The 15769-nt window shown below is 56.5% G+C and overlaps 1 protein-coding gene across 3 annotated transcripts in view; it reads right to left on the bottom strand.

Annotated features, from left to right (window-relative positions):
* The window catches only part of b4galnt4a (beta-1,4-N-acetyl-galactosaminyl transferase 4a), a 691590-nt gene extending 678162 nt beyond the window's left edge, over positions 1–13428 (bottom strand). For 2 of the 3 annotated variants that reach the window (XM_060838421.1, XM_060838422.1), the window contains exon 1: positions 13117–13428. In XM_060838421.1, the coding sequence (XP_060694404.1) occupies positions 13117–13267 (151 nt within the window). In that variant the 5' untranslated portion in view covers positions 13268–13428. The remainder of the gene's footprint in view (positions 1–13116) is intronic. The other variant, XM_060838423.1, reaches the window with a different exon arrangement.
* Positions 13429–15769: the final 2341 nt, after the last annotated feature.

Raw genomic sequence — 15769 nt, 5'->3', positions numbered from 1 at the left:
AGGGGTGTGTGTGAGAGAGAGGGGCGTGTGTGAGAGAGAGAGGGGGGGCGTGTGAGAGAGAGAGGAGGGGGCGTGTGAGAGAGAGAGGAGGGGGCGTGTGAGAGAGAGGGGGGCGTGTGAGAGTGAGAGGGTGTGTGTGAGGGGGGGCGTGTGGGGGGGGCGCGCGTGTGAGAGAGAGAGAGAGAGGGGACGTGTGTGAGAGAAGGGGGCATGTGAGGGTGGGGGCGTGTGAGGGGGCGCATGTGAGAGAGTGAGGGTGTGAGGGGGGTGTGAGAGAGAGGGGCATGTGTGAGAGAGGGACAGAGGGGCGTGTGTGAGAGAGAGAGAGGGGATGTGTGTGAGAGAGAAGGGGTGTGAAAGAGGGAGGGGGGCGCGTGGGAGAGAGGGGGATATGTGTGTAAGAGAGAGGGGTGCGTGTGTGAGAGAGAGAGGGTGCGTGTATGAGTGAGCGAGGGTGCGTGTATGAGAGAGAGAGGGTGTGTGTGTGTGAGAGAGAGGGGGCGTGTGTGTGAGAGAGAGAGGGGTTTGTGATCGTGTGTGTGAGAGAGAGAGGCGTGTGTGTGTTTGAGAGAGAGGGGGAGTCTGTGAGAGAGAGACAGGTGGTGCGTGTGTGAGAGAGAGGGTGCATGTATGAGAGAGAGAGGGTGTGTGTGTGTGAGAGAGGGGGGGCGTGTGCGTGTGAGAGAGAGGGGGCGTGTGTGTGAGAGAGAGGGGGCGTGTGTGAGAGAGAGAGAGGCGGTTTGAGAGAGAGAGGCGGGTGTGTGAGAGAGAGGGGGTGTATGTGTGAGAGCGACGGGGGGTGTGAGAGCGAGGGGGGGTGTGAGAGCGAGGGGGGGTGTGAGAGCGAGGGGGGGATGTGAGAGAGAGGGAGGGCCTCTGTGAGAGAGAGAGAGGGGCATGTGTGTTTGAGGGGGGGGGCATATATATCTGAAAGAGAGAGGGGGGCTTGTATGTCTGAGAGAGAGAGAAGGACTTGTATGTCTAAGAGAGAGGGGGGCGTGTGTGTGAGGGAGAGAGGGGGCCGTGTGTGTGAGGGAGGGAGGGGGGTGCATGTGTGAGAGAGAGGATGTGTGTGTGAGAGAGATGGGAAAGTGTGTATGAGAGAGAGGGGCGTGTGTGAGGGGGGCGTGTGTGAGGGGGGCGTGTGTGAGGGGGGCGTGTGTGAGGGGGGGCGTGTGTGAGGGGGGGCGTGTGTGAGGGGGGGGGTGTGTGGGGGGGGCGTGTGTGGGGGGGCGTGTGTGGGGGGCGTGTGTGGGGGGGAGCGTGTGTGGGGGGCGTGTGGGGGGGCGTGTGTGAGGGGGGCGTGTGTGAGGGGGGCGTGTGTGAGGGGGGCATGTGTGAAGGGGGGCATGTGTGAGGGGGGCTGTGTGTGAGGGGGTGTGTGTGTGAGAGGGGGGCATGTGAGAGAGAGGGGCGTGTGAGAGAGAGAGGCGTGTGAGAGAGAGGGCGTGTGAGAGAGAGGGTGCACGTGAGAGAGAAAGGAGTGTGCGTCAGAGAGAGGGGGGAGCATGCGTGAGAGAGAGGGGGCGCGTGTGTGGGGGGGGCGTGTGTGGGGGGGGGCCTGTGTGGGGGGGGTGTGGGGGGGCCTGTGTGAGAGGTAGAGGGGGGCGTGAGAGAGCGAGGGGGGAGTGTGTGAGAGGGGGTCGTGTGAGAGAGAGAGCGAGGGAGGCGTGTGTGAGAGAGAGGGGGCGTGTGAGTGAGGGGGGGGCGTGTGAGTGAGAGGGGGGAACGTGTGTGAGTGAGAGGGAGGGCGTGTGAGTGAGAGAAAGGAGGTGTGTGGGGGGGGCTTGTGTGAGAGGGGGGTGGCTAATGTGAGAGAGAGGGGGGTGGCGAGGGTGAGAGAGAGGGGGGCAGCGTGTGTTGAGAGAGAGGGGGCGTGTGAGTGAGGGGGGGCGTGTGTGAGGGGGGCGTGTGAGAGAGGGGGGCGTGTGAGAGAGAGGGGCGTGTGAGAGAGAGGGGCGTGTGAGGGAGAGGGCGTGTGAGGGAGAGGGTGCACGTGAGAGAGAAAGGAGTGTGCGTCAGAGAGAGAGGGGAGCATGCGTGAGAGAGAGGGGGCGCGTGTGTGGGGGGGGCGTGTGTGGGGGGGGCCTGTGTGAGAGGTAGAGGGGGGCGTGAGAGAGAGAGGGGAGAGTGTGTGAGAGGGGGTCGTGTGAGAGAGAGAGCGAGGGGGGCGTGTGTGAGAGAGAGGGGGCGTGTGAGTGAGAGGGAGGCGTGTGAGTGAGAGGGGGGAATGTGTGTGTGAGAGAGAGGGAGGGCGTGTGTGAGAGAGAGGGGGGGCGTGTGTGAGTGAGAGGGAGGGCGTGTGAGTGAGAGAAAGGAGGCGTGTGGGGGGGGCATGTGTGAGGGGGGGTGGCTAGTGTGAGAGAGAGCGGGGTGGCGAGGGTGAGAGAGAGGGGGGCAGCGTGTGTTGAGAGGGGGGGGGCGTGTGAGTGGGGGGGCATGTGAGTGGGGGGGGAACGTGTGAGGGGGGCATGTGTGAGGGGGGGCGTGTGCGAGAGAGAGGGGGGTGGCAAGTGTGAGAGAGAGAGGGGGTGGCGTGTGTGTGAGAGAGAGGGGGGCATGTGTGTGAGAGAGAGAGAGACAGGGCGTGTGTGTGAGAGAGAGAGAGAGAGGGGGGTGTGAGAGAGGGGGGGGTGTGAGAGAGAGAGGGGGTTGTGTGTCTGAAAGGGGGGTATGTGTCTGAGAAGGGAGGGGTATGTGTATGTGAGAGAGAGAGGGGTGTGTGAGAGAGAGAGAGAGAGAGAGAGAGGTCTGTGAGAGTGAGAGGGGTCTGTGAGAGAGAGAGAGGGGGTCTGTGAGAGAGAGAGGGGGGATCTGTGAGAGTGAGAGAGGGGGGATCTGTGTGAGTGAGAGAGGGGCGTGTGTGTCTGAGAGATAGAGAGTGGGACATGTGTGTCTGAGAGAGAGAGACAAGGGCATGTGTGTCTGAGAGAGGGAGGCGCATGTGAGAGAGAGGGGTGTGTGAGAGAGGTGTGTGTGAGAGGGAGAGGTGTGTGTGAGAGAGAGCGATGTGTGTGTGTGTGAGAGAGAGAGAGAGAAAGAGGGAGCGATGTGTGTGTGAGAGAAAGAGAAAGAGGGAGAGGTGTGTGTGTGGGAGAGCAACAGAGGTGCGTGAGAGAGAGAGAGGGGTGTGTGAGAGAGAGAGGGGAGTGTGCGTGAGAGAGAGGGGAGTGTGCGTGAGAGAGAGGGGAGTGTGCGTGAGAGAGAGGGGGGAGTGTGCGTGAAAGAGAGGGGGGAGTGTGCGTGAGAGGGGGGGGGAGTGTGTGCGTGAGAGAGAGGGGGGAGTGTGTGTGTGAGAGAGAGGGGGGAGTGTGTGTGTGAGAGAGAGGAGTGTGTGTGTGAGAGAGAGGAGTGTGTGTGTGAGAGAGAGGAGTGTGTGTGAGAGAGAGGGGGGAGTGTGTGTGAGAGAGAGAGGGGGAGTGTGTGTGTGTGAGAGAGAGGGGGGAGTGTGTGTGTATGAGAGAGAGGGGGGAGTGTGTGTGTATGAGAGAGAGGGGGGAGTGTGTGTGTGAGAGAGAGGGGAGTGTGTGTGAGAGAGAGGGGAGTGTGTGTGAGAGAGAGAGAGGGGTGCGTGTGTGAGAGAGAGAGGGTGCGTGTATGAGTGAGCGAGGGTGCGTGTATGAGAGAGAGAGGGTGTGTGTGTGAGAGAGAGAGGGGGCGTGTGTGTGAGAGAGAGAGGGGTTAGTGATCGTGTGTGTGAGAGAGAGAGGCGTGTGTGTGTTTGAGAGCGAGGGGGAGTCTGTGAGAGAGAGACAGGTGGTGCGTGTGTGAGAGAGAGGGTGCATGTATGAGAGAGAGAGGGTGTGTGTGTGTGAGAGAGGGGGGGCGTGTGTGTGAGAGAGAGGGGGCGTGTGTGTGAGAGAGAGGGGGCGTGTGTGAGAGAGAGGGGGTGTATGTGTAAGAGCGGGGGGGGTGAGAACGAGGGGGGGTGAGAGCGAGGGGGGGTGTGAGAGCGAGGGGGGTGTGAGAGTGATGGGGGGTGTGAGAGCGAGGGGGGGGTGTGAGAGAGAAGGAAGGCCTCTGCGAGAGAGAGAGAGGGGCATGTGTGTTTGAGAGGGGGGGGCATATCTATCGGAGAGAGACAGGGGGGCTTGTATGTCTGAGAGAGAGAGAGGGACTTGTATGTCTAAGAGAGAGAGGGACGTGTGTGTGAGGGAGGGAGGGGGGTGCATGTGTGAGAGAGAGGATGTGTGTGTGAGAGAGATGGGGAAGTGTGTATGACAGAGAGGGGCGTGTATGAGAGAGAGGGGCGTGTGTGAGGGGGGCGTGTGTGAGGGGGGCGTGTGTGAGGGGGGCGTGTGTGAGGGGGGGCGTGTGTGAGGGGGGGCGTGTGTGAGGGGGGAGCGTGTGTGAGGGGGGCGTGTGTGGGGGGGGGCGTGTGTGAGGGGGGCGTGTGTGAGGGGGGCGTGTGTGAGGGGGAGCGTGTGAGAGGGGGGCGTGTGTGAGAGGGGGGCGTGTGTGAGAGGGGGGCGTGTGAGAGAGAGGGGCGTGTGAGAGAGAGGGGCGTGTGAGAGAGAGGGGCGTGTGAGAGAGAGGGGCGTGTGAGAGAGAGGGTGCACGTGAGAGAGAAAGGAGTGTGCGTCAGAGAGAGAGGGGAGCATGCGTGAGAGAGGGGGGCGCGTGTGTGGGGGGGCGTGTGTGGGGGGGGCGTGTGTGGGGGGGGGCGTGTGTGGGGGGCGTGTGTGGGGGGGCCTGTGTGAGAGGTAGAGGGGGGCGTGAGAGAGAGAGGGGGGAGTGTGTGAGAGGGGGTCGTGTGAGAGAGAGAGCGAGGGAGGCGTGTGTGAGAGAGAGGGGGCGTGTGAGTGAGAGGGGGGAACGTGTGTGAGAGAGAGAGGGGGGCGTGTGTGAGAGAGAGGGGGGCGTGTGTGAGAGAGAGGGGGGCTGTGTGTGAGTGAGAGGGAGGGCGTGTGAGTGAGAGAAAGGAGGTGTGTGGGGGGGGCTTGTGTGAGAGGGGGGTGGCTAATGTGAGAGAGAGGGGGGTGGCGAGGGTGAGAGAGAGGGGGGCAGCGTGTGTTGAGAGAGAGGGGGCGTGTGAGTGAGGGGGGCGTGTGTGGGGGGGGCGTGTGTGGGGGGGGGCGTGTGTGAGAGGGGGGCGTGTTAGAGAGAGGGGCGTGTGAGAGAGAGGGGCGTGTGAGAGAGAGGGTGCACGTGAGAGAGAAAGGAGTGTGCGTCAGAGAGAGATGGGAGCATGCGTGAGAGAGTGGGGGCGCGTGTGTGGGGGGGGCGTGTGTGGGGGGGGCGTGTGTGGGGGGGCGTGTGTGGGGGGCCTGTGTGAGAGGTAGAGGGGGGCGTGAGAGAGAGAGGGGGAGTGTGTGAGAGGGGGTCGTGTGAGAGAGAGAGAGCGAGGGGGGCGTGTGTGAGAGAGAGGGGGCGTGTGAGTGAGAGGGGGGCGTGTGAGTGAGAGGGGGGAACGTGTGTGTGAGAGAGAGGGAGGGCGTGTGTGAGAGAGAGGGGGGGCGTGTGTGAGTGAGAGGGAGGGCGTGTGAGTGAGAGAAATAAGGCGTGTGGGGGGGGCTTGTGTGAGAGGGGGGTGGCTAGTGTGAGAGAGAGCGGCGTGGCGAGGGTGAGAGAGAGGGGGGCAGCGTGTGTTGAGAGAGAGGGGGGCGTGTGAGTGAGGGGGGGCGTGTGAGTGGGGGGGCATGTGTGTGAGGGGGGGGCCTGTGAGTGAGGGGGGGAACGTGTGAGGGGGGGCATGTGTGAGGGGGGGCGTGTGCGAGAGAGAGGGGGGTGGCAAGTGTGAGAGAGAGAGGGGGCGGCATGTGTGTGAGAGAGAGGGGGCATGTGTGTGAGAGAGAGAGAGACAGGGCATGTGTGTGTGTGAGAGAGAGAGAGGGGGGGTGTGAGAGAGAGGGGGGGTGTGAGAGATAGAGGGGGTTGTGTGTCTGAAAGGGGGGTGTGTGTCTGAGAAGGGAGGGGTATGTGTATGTGAGAGAGGGGTCTGTGAGAGAGAGAGAGGGTCTGTGAGAGAGAGAGGGGGTCTGTGAGAGAGAGGGGGGGGATCTGTGAGAGTGAGAGAGGGGGGATCTGTGAGAGTGAGAGAGGGGCGTGTGTGTCTGAGAGATAGAGAGTGGGACATGTGTGTCTGAGAGAGAGAGACAAGGGCATGTGTGTCTGAGAGAGAGGGGGGGCGTGTGTGAGTGAGAGGGAGGGCGTGTGAGTGAGAGAAAGGAGGCGCGTGGGGGGGGCTTGTGTGAGAGGGGGTGTGGCTAGTGTGAGAGAGAGCGGCGTGGCGAGGGTGAGAGAGGGGGGGCAGCGTGTGTTGAGAGAGAGGGGGCGTGTGAGTGAGGGGGGGCGTGTGAGTGGGGGGGCATGTGTGTGAGAGGGGGGCGTGTGAGTGAGGGGGGAACGTGTGAGGGGGGGCATGTGTGAGGGGGGCGTGTGCGAGAGAGATGGGGGTGGCAAGTGTGAGAGAGAGAGGGGGCGGCGTGTGTGTGAGAGAGAGGGGGCATGTGTGTGAGAGAGAGAGACAGGGCGTGTGTGTGTGTGAGAGAGAGAGGGGGGGGTGTGAGAGAGAGAGGGGGGGTGTGAGAGATAGAGGGGGTTGTGTGTCTGAAAGGGGGGTGTGTGTCTGAGAAGGGAGGGGTATGTGTATGTGAGAGAGAGAGGGGTGTGTGAGAGAGAGAGAGAGAGAGGGGTCTGTGAGAGAGAGAGGGGGGTCTGTGAGAGAGAGAGAGGGGGTCTGTGAGACGGGGGGGGATCTGTGAGAGTGAGAGAGGGGGGATCTGTGAGAGTGAGAGAGGGGCGTGTGTGTCTGAGAGATAGAGAGTGGGACATGTGTGTCTGAGAGAGAGAGAGACGTGTGAGAGAGGGGAGGGTGAGAGAGGGAGAGGGGGGGAGAGAGAGAGAGGGGGTGAGAGAGAGACGGGAGTGTGCGTGAGAGAGAGAGGGAGTGTGTGTGTGAGAGAGAGAGGGATTGTGTGTGAGAGAGAGAGGGGGGAGTGTGTGAGAGAGAGAGGGGGGAGTGTGTGAAAGAGAGAGAGGGAGGGAGTGTGTGAGAGAGAGGGGGGAGTGTGTGAGAGAGAGGGGGGAGTGTGTGTGAGAGGGGGAGTGTGTGTGTGAGAGATAGAGGGGGGAGTGTGTGTGTGAGAGAGAGGGGAGTGTGTGTGTGAGAGAGAGAGGGGAGTGTGTGAGAGAGGGAGGGGAGTGTGTGTGTGAGAGAGAGGTGTGTATGAGAGAGAGAGGTGTGAGTGAGAGAGAGCGATGTGTGTGTGAGAGAGAGAGAAAGAGGGAGAGGTGTGTGTGTGGGAGAGCAAGAGAGGTGCGTGAGAGAGAGAGGGGTGTGTGAGAGAGAGAGGGATTGTGTGTGAGAGAGAGAGGGGGGAGTGTGTGAGAGAGAGGGGGGAGTGTGTGAGAGAGAGGGGGGAGTGTGCGTGAGAGAGAGGGGGGAGTGTGTGTGAGAGAGAGAGGAGTGTGTGTGTGAGAGAGGAGTGTGTGTGAGAGAGAGAGAGGAGTGTGTGTGAAAGAGAGAGGAGTGTGTGTGAGAGAGGGGGGAATTGTGTGTGTGTGAGAGAGGGGTGTGTGCGTGTGAGAGAGAGGAGTGTATGTGTGAGAGAGGGGGGAGTGTGTGTGAGAGAGGGGGGGAGTGTGTGTGTGAGAGAGAGGGGGTGTGTGTGTGAGAGAGAGAGGAGTGTGTGTGAGAGAGAGAGGGGAGTGTGTGTGTGAGAGAGAGGGAGTGTGTGTGTGAGAGGGAGAGGAGTGTGTGTGTGAGAGAGAGGGGAGTGTGTGTGAGAGAGAGGGGGGAGTGTGTGTGAGAGAGAGAGGGGGGAGTGTGTGTGTGTGAGAGAGAGGGGGGAGTGTGTGTGTGTGAGAGACAGGGGTGAGTGTGTGTGAGAGAGAGGGGAGTGTGTGTGAGAGAGAGGGGAGTGTGTGTGAGAGAGAGAGAGGGGTGCGTGTGTGAGAGAGAGAGGGTACGTGTATGAGTGAGCGAGGGTGCGTGTATGAGAGAGAGAGGGTGTGTGTGTGAGAGAGAGAGGGGGCGTGTGTGTGAGAGAGAGAGGGGTTTGTGATCGTGTGTGTGAGAGAGAGAGGCGTGTGTGTGTTTGAGAGCGAGGGGGAGTCTGTGAGAGAGAGACAGGTGGTGCGTGTGTGAGAGAGGGTGCATGTATGAGAGAGAGAGGGTGTGTGTGTGTGTGAGAGAGGGGGGGCGTGTGTGTGAGAGAGAGGGGGCGTGTGTGTGAGAGAGAGGGGGCGTGTGTGAGAGAGAGGGGGTGTATGTGTGAGAGCGGGGGGGTGTGAGAACGAGGGGGGTGTGAGAGCGAGGGAGGGTGTGAGAGCGAGGGGGGTGTGAGAGTGATGGGGGTGTGAGAGCGAGGGGGGGGTGTGAGAGAGAAGGAGGGCCTCTGTGAGAGAGAGAGAGGGGCATGTGTGTTTGAGAGGGGGGGCATATATATCTGAGAGAGACAGGGGGGCTTGTATGTCTGAGAGAGAGAGAGGGACTTGTATGTCTAAGAGAGAGAGGGACGTGTGTGTGAGGGAGGGAGGGGTGTGCATGTGTGAGAGAGAGGAGTGTATGTGTGAGAGAAGGGGGAGTGTGTGTGAGAGAGAGGGGGAGTGTGTGTGTGAGAGAGAGGGGGTGTGTGTGAGAGAGAGAGAGGAGTGTGTGTGAGAGAGAGAGGGGAGTGTGTGTGTGAGAGAGAGGGAGTGTGTGTGTGAGAGAGAGAGGAGTGTGTGTGAGAGAGAGAGGGGAGTGTGTGTGAGAGAGAGGGGGGTTTTGTGTGTGTGATAGAGAGAGTGTGTGTGAGAGAGAGAGGAGTGTGTGTGAGAGAGAGAGGAGTGTGCGTGAGAGAGAGGGGAATGTGTGTGAGAGAGGGGAGTGTGTGTGTGAGAGAGGGGAGTGTGCGTGAGAGAGAGGGGAGTGTGTGTGAGAGAGAGGGAGGGGAGTGTGTGTGTGTGAGAATGAGGGGTGTGTGTGAGTGAGAGCGATGTGTGTGTGAGTGAGAGCGATGTGTGTGTGAGAGAGGGGAGTGTGTGTGAGAGAGAGGGGAATGTGCGTGAGAGAGGTGCGTGAGAGAGAGAGGGGTGTGTGAGAGAGAGAGGGGAGTGTGTGTGTGAGAGAGGGGGGAATTGTGTGTGTGTGAGAGAGGGGGGTGTGCGTGTGAGAGAGAGGAGTGTATGTGTGAGAGAGGGGGGAGTGTGTGTGAGAGAGAGGGGGAGTGTGTGTGTGAGAGAGAGGGAGTGTGTGTGTGAGAGAGAGAGGAGTGTGTGTGTGAGAGAGAGGGGAGTGTGTGTGAGAGAGAGGGGGGAGTGTGAGTGTGTGAGAGAGGGGGGGTGTGTGTGAGAGAGGGGTGTGTGTGTGAGAGAGAGAGAGGAGTGTGTGTGAGAGAGAGGGGGGAGTGTGTGTGTGTGAGAGGGGTGTGTGTGTGTGAGAGAGAGAGGAGTGTGTGTGAGAGAGGGGAATGTGTGTGAGAGAGGGGAGTGTGTGTGTGAGAGAGAGAGGAGTGTGTGTGAGAGAGGGGGGAGTGTGCGTGAGAGAGGGGAATGTGTGTGAGAGAGGGGAATGTGTGTGAGAGAGGGGAGTGTGTGTGTGAGAGAGAGGAGTGTGTGTAAGAGAGAGGGGGGAGTGTGCGTGAGAGAGAGGGGAGTGTGTGTGAGAGAGAGAGGGGAGTGTGTGTGAGAGAGAGGGAGGGGAGTGTGTGTGTGTGTGAGAATGAGGGGTGTGTGTGAGTGAGAGCGATGTGTGTGTGAGTGAGAGCGATGTGTGTGTGAGTGAGAGCGATGTGTGTGTGTGAGAGAGAGGAGTGTGTGTGAGAGAGAGGAGCGTGTGTGAGAGATAGAGGTGTGTAAGAGAGAGAGAGGGGTGTGCGTGAGAGAGAGGGGTGTGCATGAGAGATAGAGATAGAGGTGTGTGTGAGAGAGAGAGAGGGGAGTGTGCCTGAGAGAGAGAGAGGGGTCTGTGTGGGAGAGAGAGGGGGGTGTGCGTGGGAGAGAGGTGTGTGAGAGAGACAGAGGAGTGTGAGAGAGACAGAGGAGTGTGAGAGAGAGAGAGGGTGTGTGAGAGAGAGGAGTGTGTGTGTGAGAGATAGAGGTATGTATGAGAGAGAGGGGGTGTGCGTGGGAGAGAGGGAGGGGAATGTGCGTGAGAGAGGGAGACGGAGCATGTGTGGTAGAGAGGTGTGTGACAGAGACAGAGAGGGTATGGGTGTGTATGAGAGAAAGAGAGAGACAGATGGTGTGTGTGTGAGTTTGTGTGAGAAAGAGGAGGGGCATGTGTGAAAGAGAGGATCTGTGTGTAAGAAAGAAAGAGGGAGAGGGTATACATGTGTGAGGGAGACGTAGAGAGGACATGTGTGTGTGGGAGAGAAAGGGGGTGTGTGTAAGAGAAAGGGAGGGGAGTGGCGTGTGTGAGAGAGGGAGAGTGGGCATGTGTGAGAGAGAGAGGAGGGGGGTGTGTGTAAGAGAAAGGGGGGGTGCATGTGTGTGAGAGGGGGAGAGGGGGCCTGTGCATAAGGGACAGGGGTGTTTGTGTGAGAGACAGAGAGGGAGAGGGTGCGTGTGTGAGAGAGAGGGAGAGCGGGCCTGTGGAAATGGGACAGGAGTGTGTGTGAGAGAGAGAGGGCGCGTGTGTAAGTGTGGAGGAGTGGGGGCATGTGTGTGAGAGAGGGAGAGGGGATTTGTGTGTGAGGGAGGGGTGTGTGTGAGAGAGAGCGCGTGATAGAAAGAGTGAATGAGTGTTTCTAAGAAGGGCTGTGTGCGTGTGTGTCTGTGTGAGAGAGGGAGAGATGCGAGATGAGAGAAGGAGGTGACTACCCTTCCCTATCCCTTGGCTGTCTCTGACCCTTCCCTTGCAGTGGCCCAGCAGGTAACCAGGCTGGGAATGGGGAATCCCGGATGTCCTTACCACTCACACCCACATCCCAGTGAGGAATCAAACATTCAGTTAAGAACCTGAACGAAAATATGATGTCAGAGCAAAACTGGAAGTGTCACCAACCAGCCCAAACCTGGGAGAGGCCTGTGTGAGGCTAGAGGGAAACTGGGAAGTGAGGGTGGAGGTGGGAATGGGGCAGGAACCTAACTGTACCAAATGGTAGGCTGCTGCCTCAGAAATCTCAGCCCAGAATTAAATACAATCCTCTGACTCCCACCCACCCAGACACTTCCAAGCTGCACTTCCCCACACACAAGCATGCATCGCCATCAGCCGTAGCCAATGCCAAAGACGGGGAGTGGGTTGACAGAGAGAGAAGCTGTTCCCACTTTGTCAATGATCCAGAGATAAGGTGATCTGGACAGGTCTTCAATGGGCGGGCATACAGAGCGCGCACTGTGTTAGGGCACTGGCTGGCACACATATCCGGGAGGGTCTGTCCCAGCGTGGGGGTGGGAGTTCCCAGGTTGGATCCACTGTGGGTGTTGTTCAAGAACCTGTTTGAATTCAGGACCTCCGCTTGTTGTCCGTCCTCCCCTGGTGCTGCCAACAGTGTGTGTTTGTTTACCAGTCTCGGCATTCACTGGGGTGGTCTCACTGTCACCCACAGAGTTGGCCTCTGCACCTTTGTTGGAAGGGGAAACTGATGAGCGCGGCAGGGTCCCCTGATGAACGTGGAGTGAGCCCTCCTTTCTGAGGGGAGTCAGTCCAGAGTGAGGAGAGATCTGGTGTTCTATGCTCCCACCTTCCCCGGCCCCTGCAGAATAGCGACCACTCCCCTCCTGGGGCTTCACATATCTTACTCACAGCGGCTTGCTTATCCAGAGAGCGCCTGGAGCCGGCCGTGAGGAGGGGGTGGGTCAAACTCCGACCGACACCACCCTACCCACTCTTCAATAAGAAGCGTTTGGAAACCCGGGCATTTAAAACAAAACTCGCAACGTGACACTCTGTAGCATTCCCCTATATCAAGTTGATGATCTTCAATGTTTTGTTGTAAACTTCCAATCACCGACAGCTCAAACCAAACCTCCCCATTACCTTAAAAAAAATTACCCACTTCTTCCCATATCTCGGTTCCAACGGTCACACACTCAAAAAGGCGAGTTTTGTGTCTCATATAAACTTGGCTGCAAATATTATTCTGCATTCTAGTGTGAGTTACTCTCCAAACCCTGACATTCTGCAGGGTTTCAAACTGAACCTGAGTTCCCTGAGTTGCTAATCGAGCTCTCTACAGAGTTGCTTCTGTCACGCTGAAGTTCTTTGGCTTGAACACTATCTTTCCCGATAGGTCTATTCGATGCACAACTATGTGCGTGTGATACTACTGACGGTACAATTCATAGGAAGCATCTCAACCATTCCCAAACACACACATATACGCAAATTTACACACCCTCCTGTTATCAAATCGCATCTGCCCAAATACGCAATTCCAACGGCCCTTTAAATGTTCATTTTTTTCCCAAAAGGGGTACTTCAGAAACAAAAAAAATCAAAAGAACTACTGGGAATCAGATATAAATTGCTGGAAAAGAACTGTCCTGAGTAAGGGTCGCTGGACCTGACACGTTAGTTTTGATTTCCCGCCCCTTACATCTTGCCAGATCTGCAACATTTCCAGCAATTTCCGTCTTTGTAACATCAAATAAGAAACAAATTCGTTTTATATTCAAGCAATATTCTGTGAGGGGCTTACACTTAATTACAGTGAAAAAGTGACCTGCCTCAGATTTCTCAGCCAGTTGTTTTGATAGACATCTCCGAGCCACTAAAACAAACAAACAAACAGCAACAGAAATTGCTGGAAAAGCTCAGAAGGTCTGGCAGCATCCGTGGAGAGAAAATCAAGAGTTAACGTTTCGGGTCGAGTGGACCTTCCTCAGACTTCTCCGCACAGATTGCTGAGCTTTTCCAGCAATTCCCATCTTTGTAACTTCAGAAAACAACACTCGTTCGCCCGTACTCCAGTCAAGAAATAACCTGGGAGAGGCGCTTAATTACAATGAGGAGAAGCCTGTCCCAGATTTGTAGCCAGCTGTTCGACAGAACGGTCCATTTCAGAGTAACTTAAAACAAACAAACAACTTTTATTTTCATGACCAGCTTTTGGTGGTGAAGTTTACTTCCAGACAGCGCTGCTGGTTCAAGAGGTTTCAGCCCAGCGAAGGCTGAGGAGTTGTGTGAATGAATGAATGAACGTCTCCAGGCAATGCACGGACAGCTCAGAGTAAGGGGAAACTCACCGCGTCCATAGGCGATGTGCAGCTTAAGCGCCCGGCCACTCTTGAGCACGGCGACGTGCAGGTACGTGAACCAGATGCCGAAGGTGAGCAGGACCAGCACCAGCAGCAGTTTGAACTGTTTGCGGATCTTCTTGACGGGAAAGCGCCACATCCTCTTCTTTTTCAGTGGGGGTGCAGCAGCAGCAGCCGCCGCCGGGAGCCCATCTCCCTCTGCACTGCCGGTGGAGGGAGAAAGACACACACACACACACTCACAAGAGAGACCAAGAGAAGGGAAGACAGCGGCGGAGCTTCCAACCCCCTCTGCTCTCTCTCTCTGGCAGCAGCCGCCCTTCTGTATTCAAACACACACACCCCCTCCCCACCCCCCTGCTCACTTTGCTCACGGCCGCCACCACATCTTTCAAAGCGGTGCCCGCCCTGTCATTCACTCGGAGAAGGCGGATGGGTAAGTCATTGGTCTGCCAGGCGGGGCTGTGTGTGCATCCCTCTCTCCACTAGCCCCCTGCTCTAACCTCTTACTGTGCGGATGTGTGTCTCCGCCCGGCGCCCCTCTACCAAACCCTGCCGAAATAAAAAAAATGCTACATCTTCGGCTCCTCGCGCTCACCCCTCCCCCGCCCACCAACCGCGCGTCACCGCCCGCTCGCGGCCAATAGAACGCCAGAGACGACCCAACAGGCAGCGGCCCGCACCAATCGGAGTGAGGGGGAAGGCGGGACCTGAGGGTGCCATCAGGTTAGGTTGCATCCTCCCACTTTCAGCACGGTGACAGCTACTAGCGGACTGGACCATTACAGCGGGTAGGGGGAAATCAACCGCAGAACGTGAACTCAGTGGTCCCTGTTGGAAAAGAACGAAGGTTTAATTTCAAAATTACCTATTCGTACTTTTTACCGTTTATGTCTTTAGGAATAGGGTTCATTTTTTAAAATGACAGTTGCAGTTTCTTTTGTTTTCCTGCAATCGACTCCCCCAAAACGCACTGTTTAAAGTACCAGATAAATCCGAGGACAATGCAGCATTCATCAGGCAGGACGTTTACTTGAAAGTAAACTTCAGTTTCTTTTGCAAAAAAGTTAAAAAGAAAACCCAAAATATGAAAGTGCGCAAGTCAACAAAATAAAACTCTAACGTTCTTCCCTCCCTATTACTTTTATCTATTCGTTCTTTGTGGAACGCGAATATACCATTTGCTTTTTAACTTTTGGGACAAAATTTTCAAGAAAACGGACTTGTGTTTATGTAGCCCCCTTCACCATCGCAGGATGGCTCCTGCCAGTCGAAGAAGTACTTTTGAAGTGTTCTAATGTGCTAGTTTTGCACACAACAGCAATGTCATAATGAGCAAGACGCATATTCAAATCAGAATAGGACAGAAATTGCTGGAGGAGCAATATTTTAGTCACGTTGAAAGAAATGGAGACAACACACTTGTTCTTCAAAATCCTTCCACGGTACATTTGAAGACCATCTGAGAGAAAAGTCGGAGCCTGAGGGTTACATTTAGAAGAGGATATTTGTGACAGTGTGTTTTTGTAGATGGACGTGCTCACCTCCTGAGCCGACCCGGTTTGACTGGAAGAGGCAATGAGCCATGGCTGATATTTAAACTATTTCAGTCTTTAAAAGAAAAGCAGAGCTTTGGATTTGTGGGAGTGGGTGCTAGGAATGAGAGGTGTGTTATCACCTTCATGAAAGGTGAAAGAGGGTGAAGAAAGGAGGAAGGCCTGGGGGCAGCTGTTCCAGGACACCTCTTCCTACTACCCCTCGACCATGACCCCACTCCCATCACCAAACCATCATCTCCCAGACCATACAGAACCTCATCACCTCAGGGGATCTCCCACCCACAGCTTCCAACTTCATAGTCCGGGAACCCTGCACTGCCCGGTTCTACCTCCTTCCCAAGATCCACAAACCTGACCACCCTGGCCGACCCTTTGCAAGGTGGGCTAGGATAAATATAAAATAACTTCATCAAAGAACTGCACAATTAAAGTGCCACCATCTATTACTTTTAAAAAAACGCAGCAGCCTGGTGTTAGTCAGCCTTTGGAAACTACAAGTCAGTCTCTGCAGTGAGAAAGGAGCTGCAACTCATACTTCAAATCAAATGCTCACAGGCCTATAACCTACCAAGAACAGCATGAATGCTGCAATTCAGACGTTAGAACCCAAAATGTTCATCTTAAAAGACCCAGGATAGCCTCCTTCTGAGCTGCACGCCGTTGGAATTTTTTTTGGTGAGGAATACTTGCGTGAATTCTGCTTCATTATTGATTCTGTCTTCCGCCTACAAATAAAACAATGTGTGATATTTAAGAGTTGCAAACGTAGTTTCTGGTATAGTTGCTTATTGTTAAAAAAAATCTGGCCTATTTCCTCCAAGGTAACATGCTGGTCCGGATGTAACAAGCTTATTAACCCCCAGAGTAACCTTTCCTCAGATTGAAGCGGATCTCTCACCTATTTTGAGGTTAAAATGTAAAAGAATATAGGAAACCTGTCGCGTGTCTTAGCGCACACAGCAGCTGTATATTTAGGAATCTCATTCCCACAAAGTCCGCATGGTTAATGACCCAGAATGGACTCTTTATTTCCTCTTGGCTGACCGGCAGAAAGTGAAATCCAATTCTAGAGAAAACGTGTT

Source organism: Hemiscyllium ocellatum, chromosome 18 (genome assembly GCF_020745735.1).
Source record: "Hemiscyllium ocellatum isolate sHemOce1 chromosome 18, sHemOce1.pat.X.cur, whole genome shotgun sequence".
In the NCBI taxonomy this organism is placed as follows: Eukaryota; Metazoa; Chordata; class Chondrichthyes; order Orectolobiformes; family Hemiscylliidae; genus Hemiscyllium; species Hemiscyllium ocellatum.
This window is presented reverse-complemented; position numbering and strand designations above follow the sequence as displayed.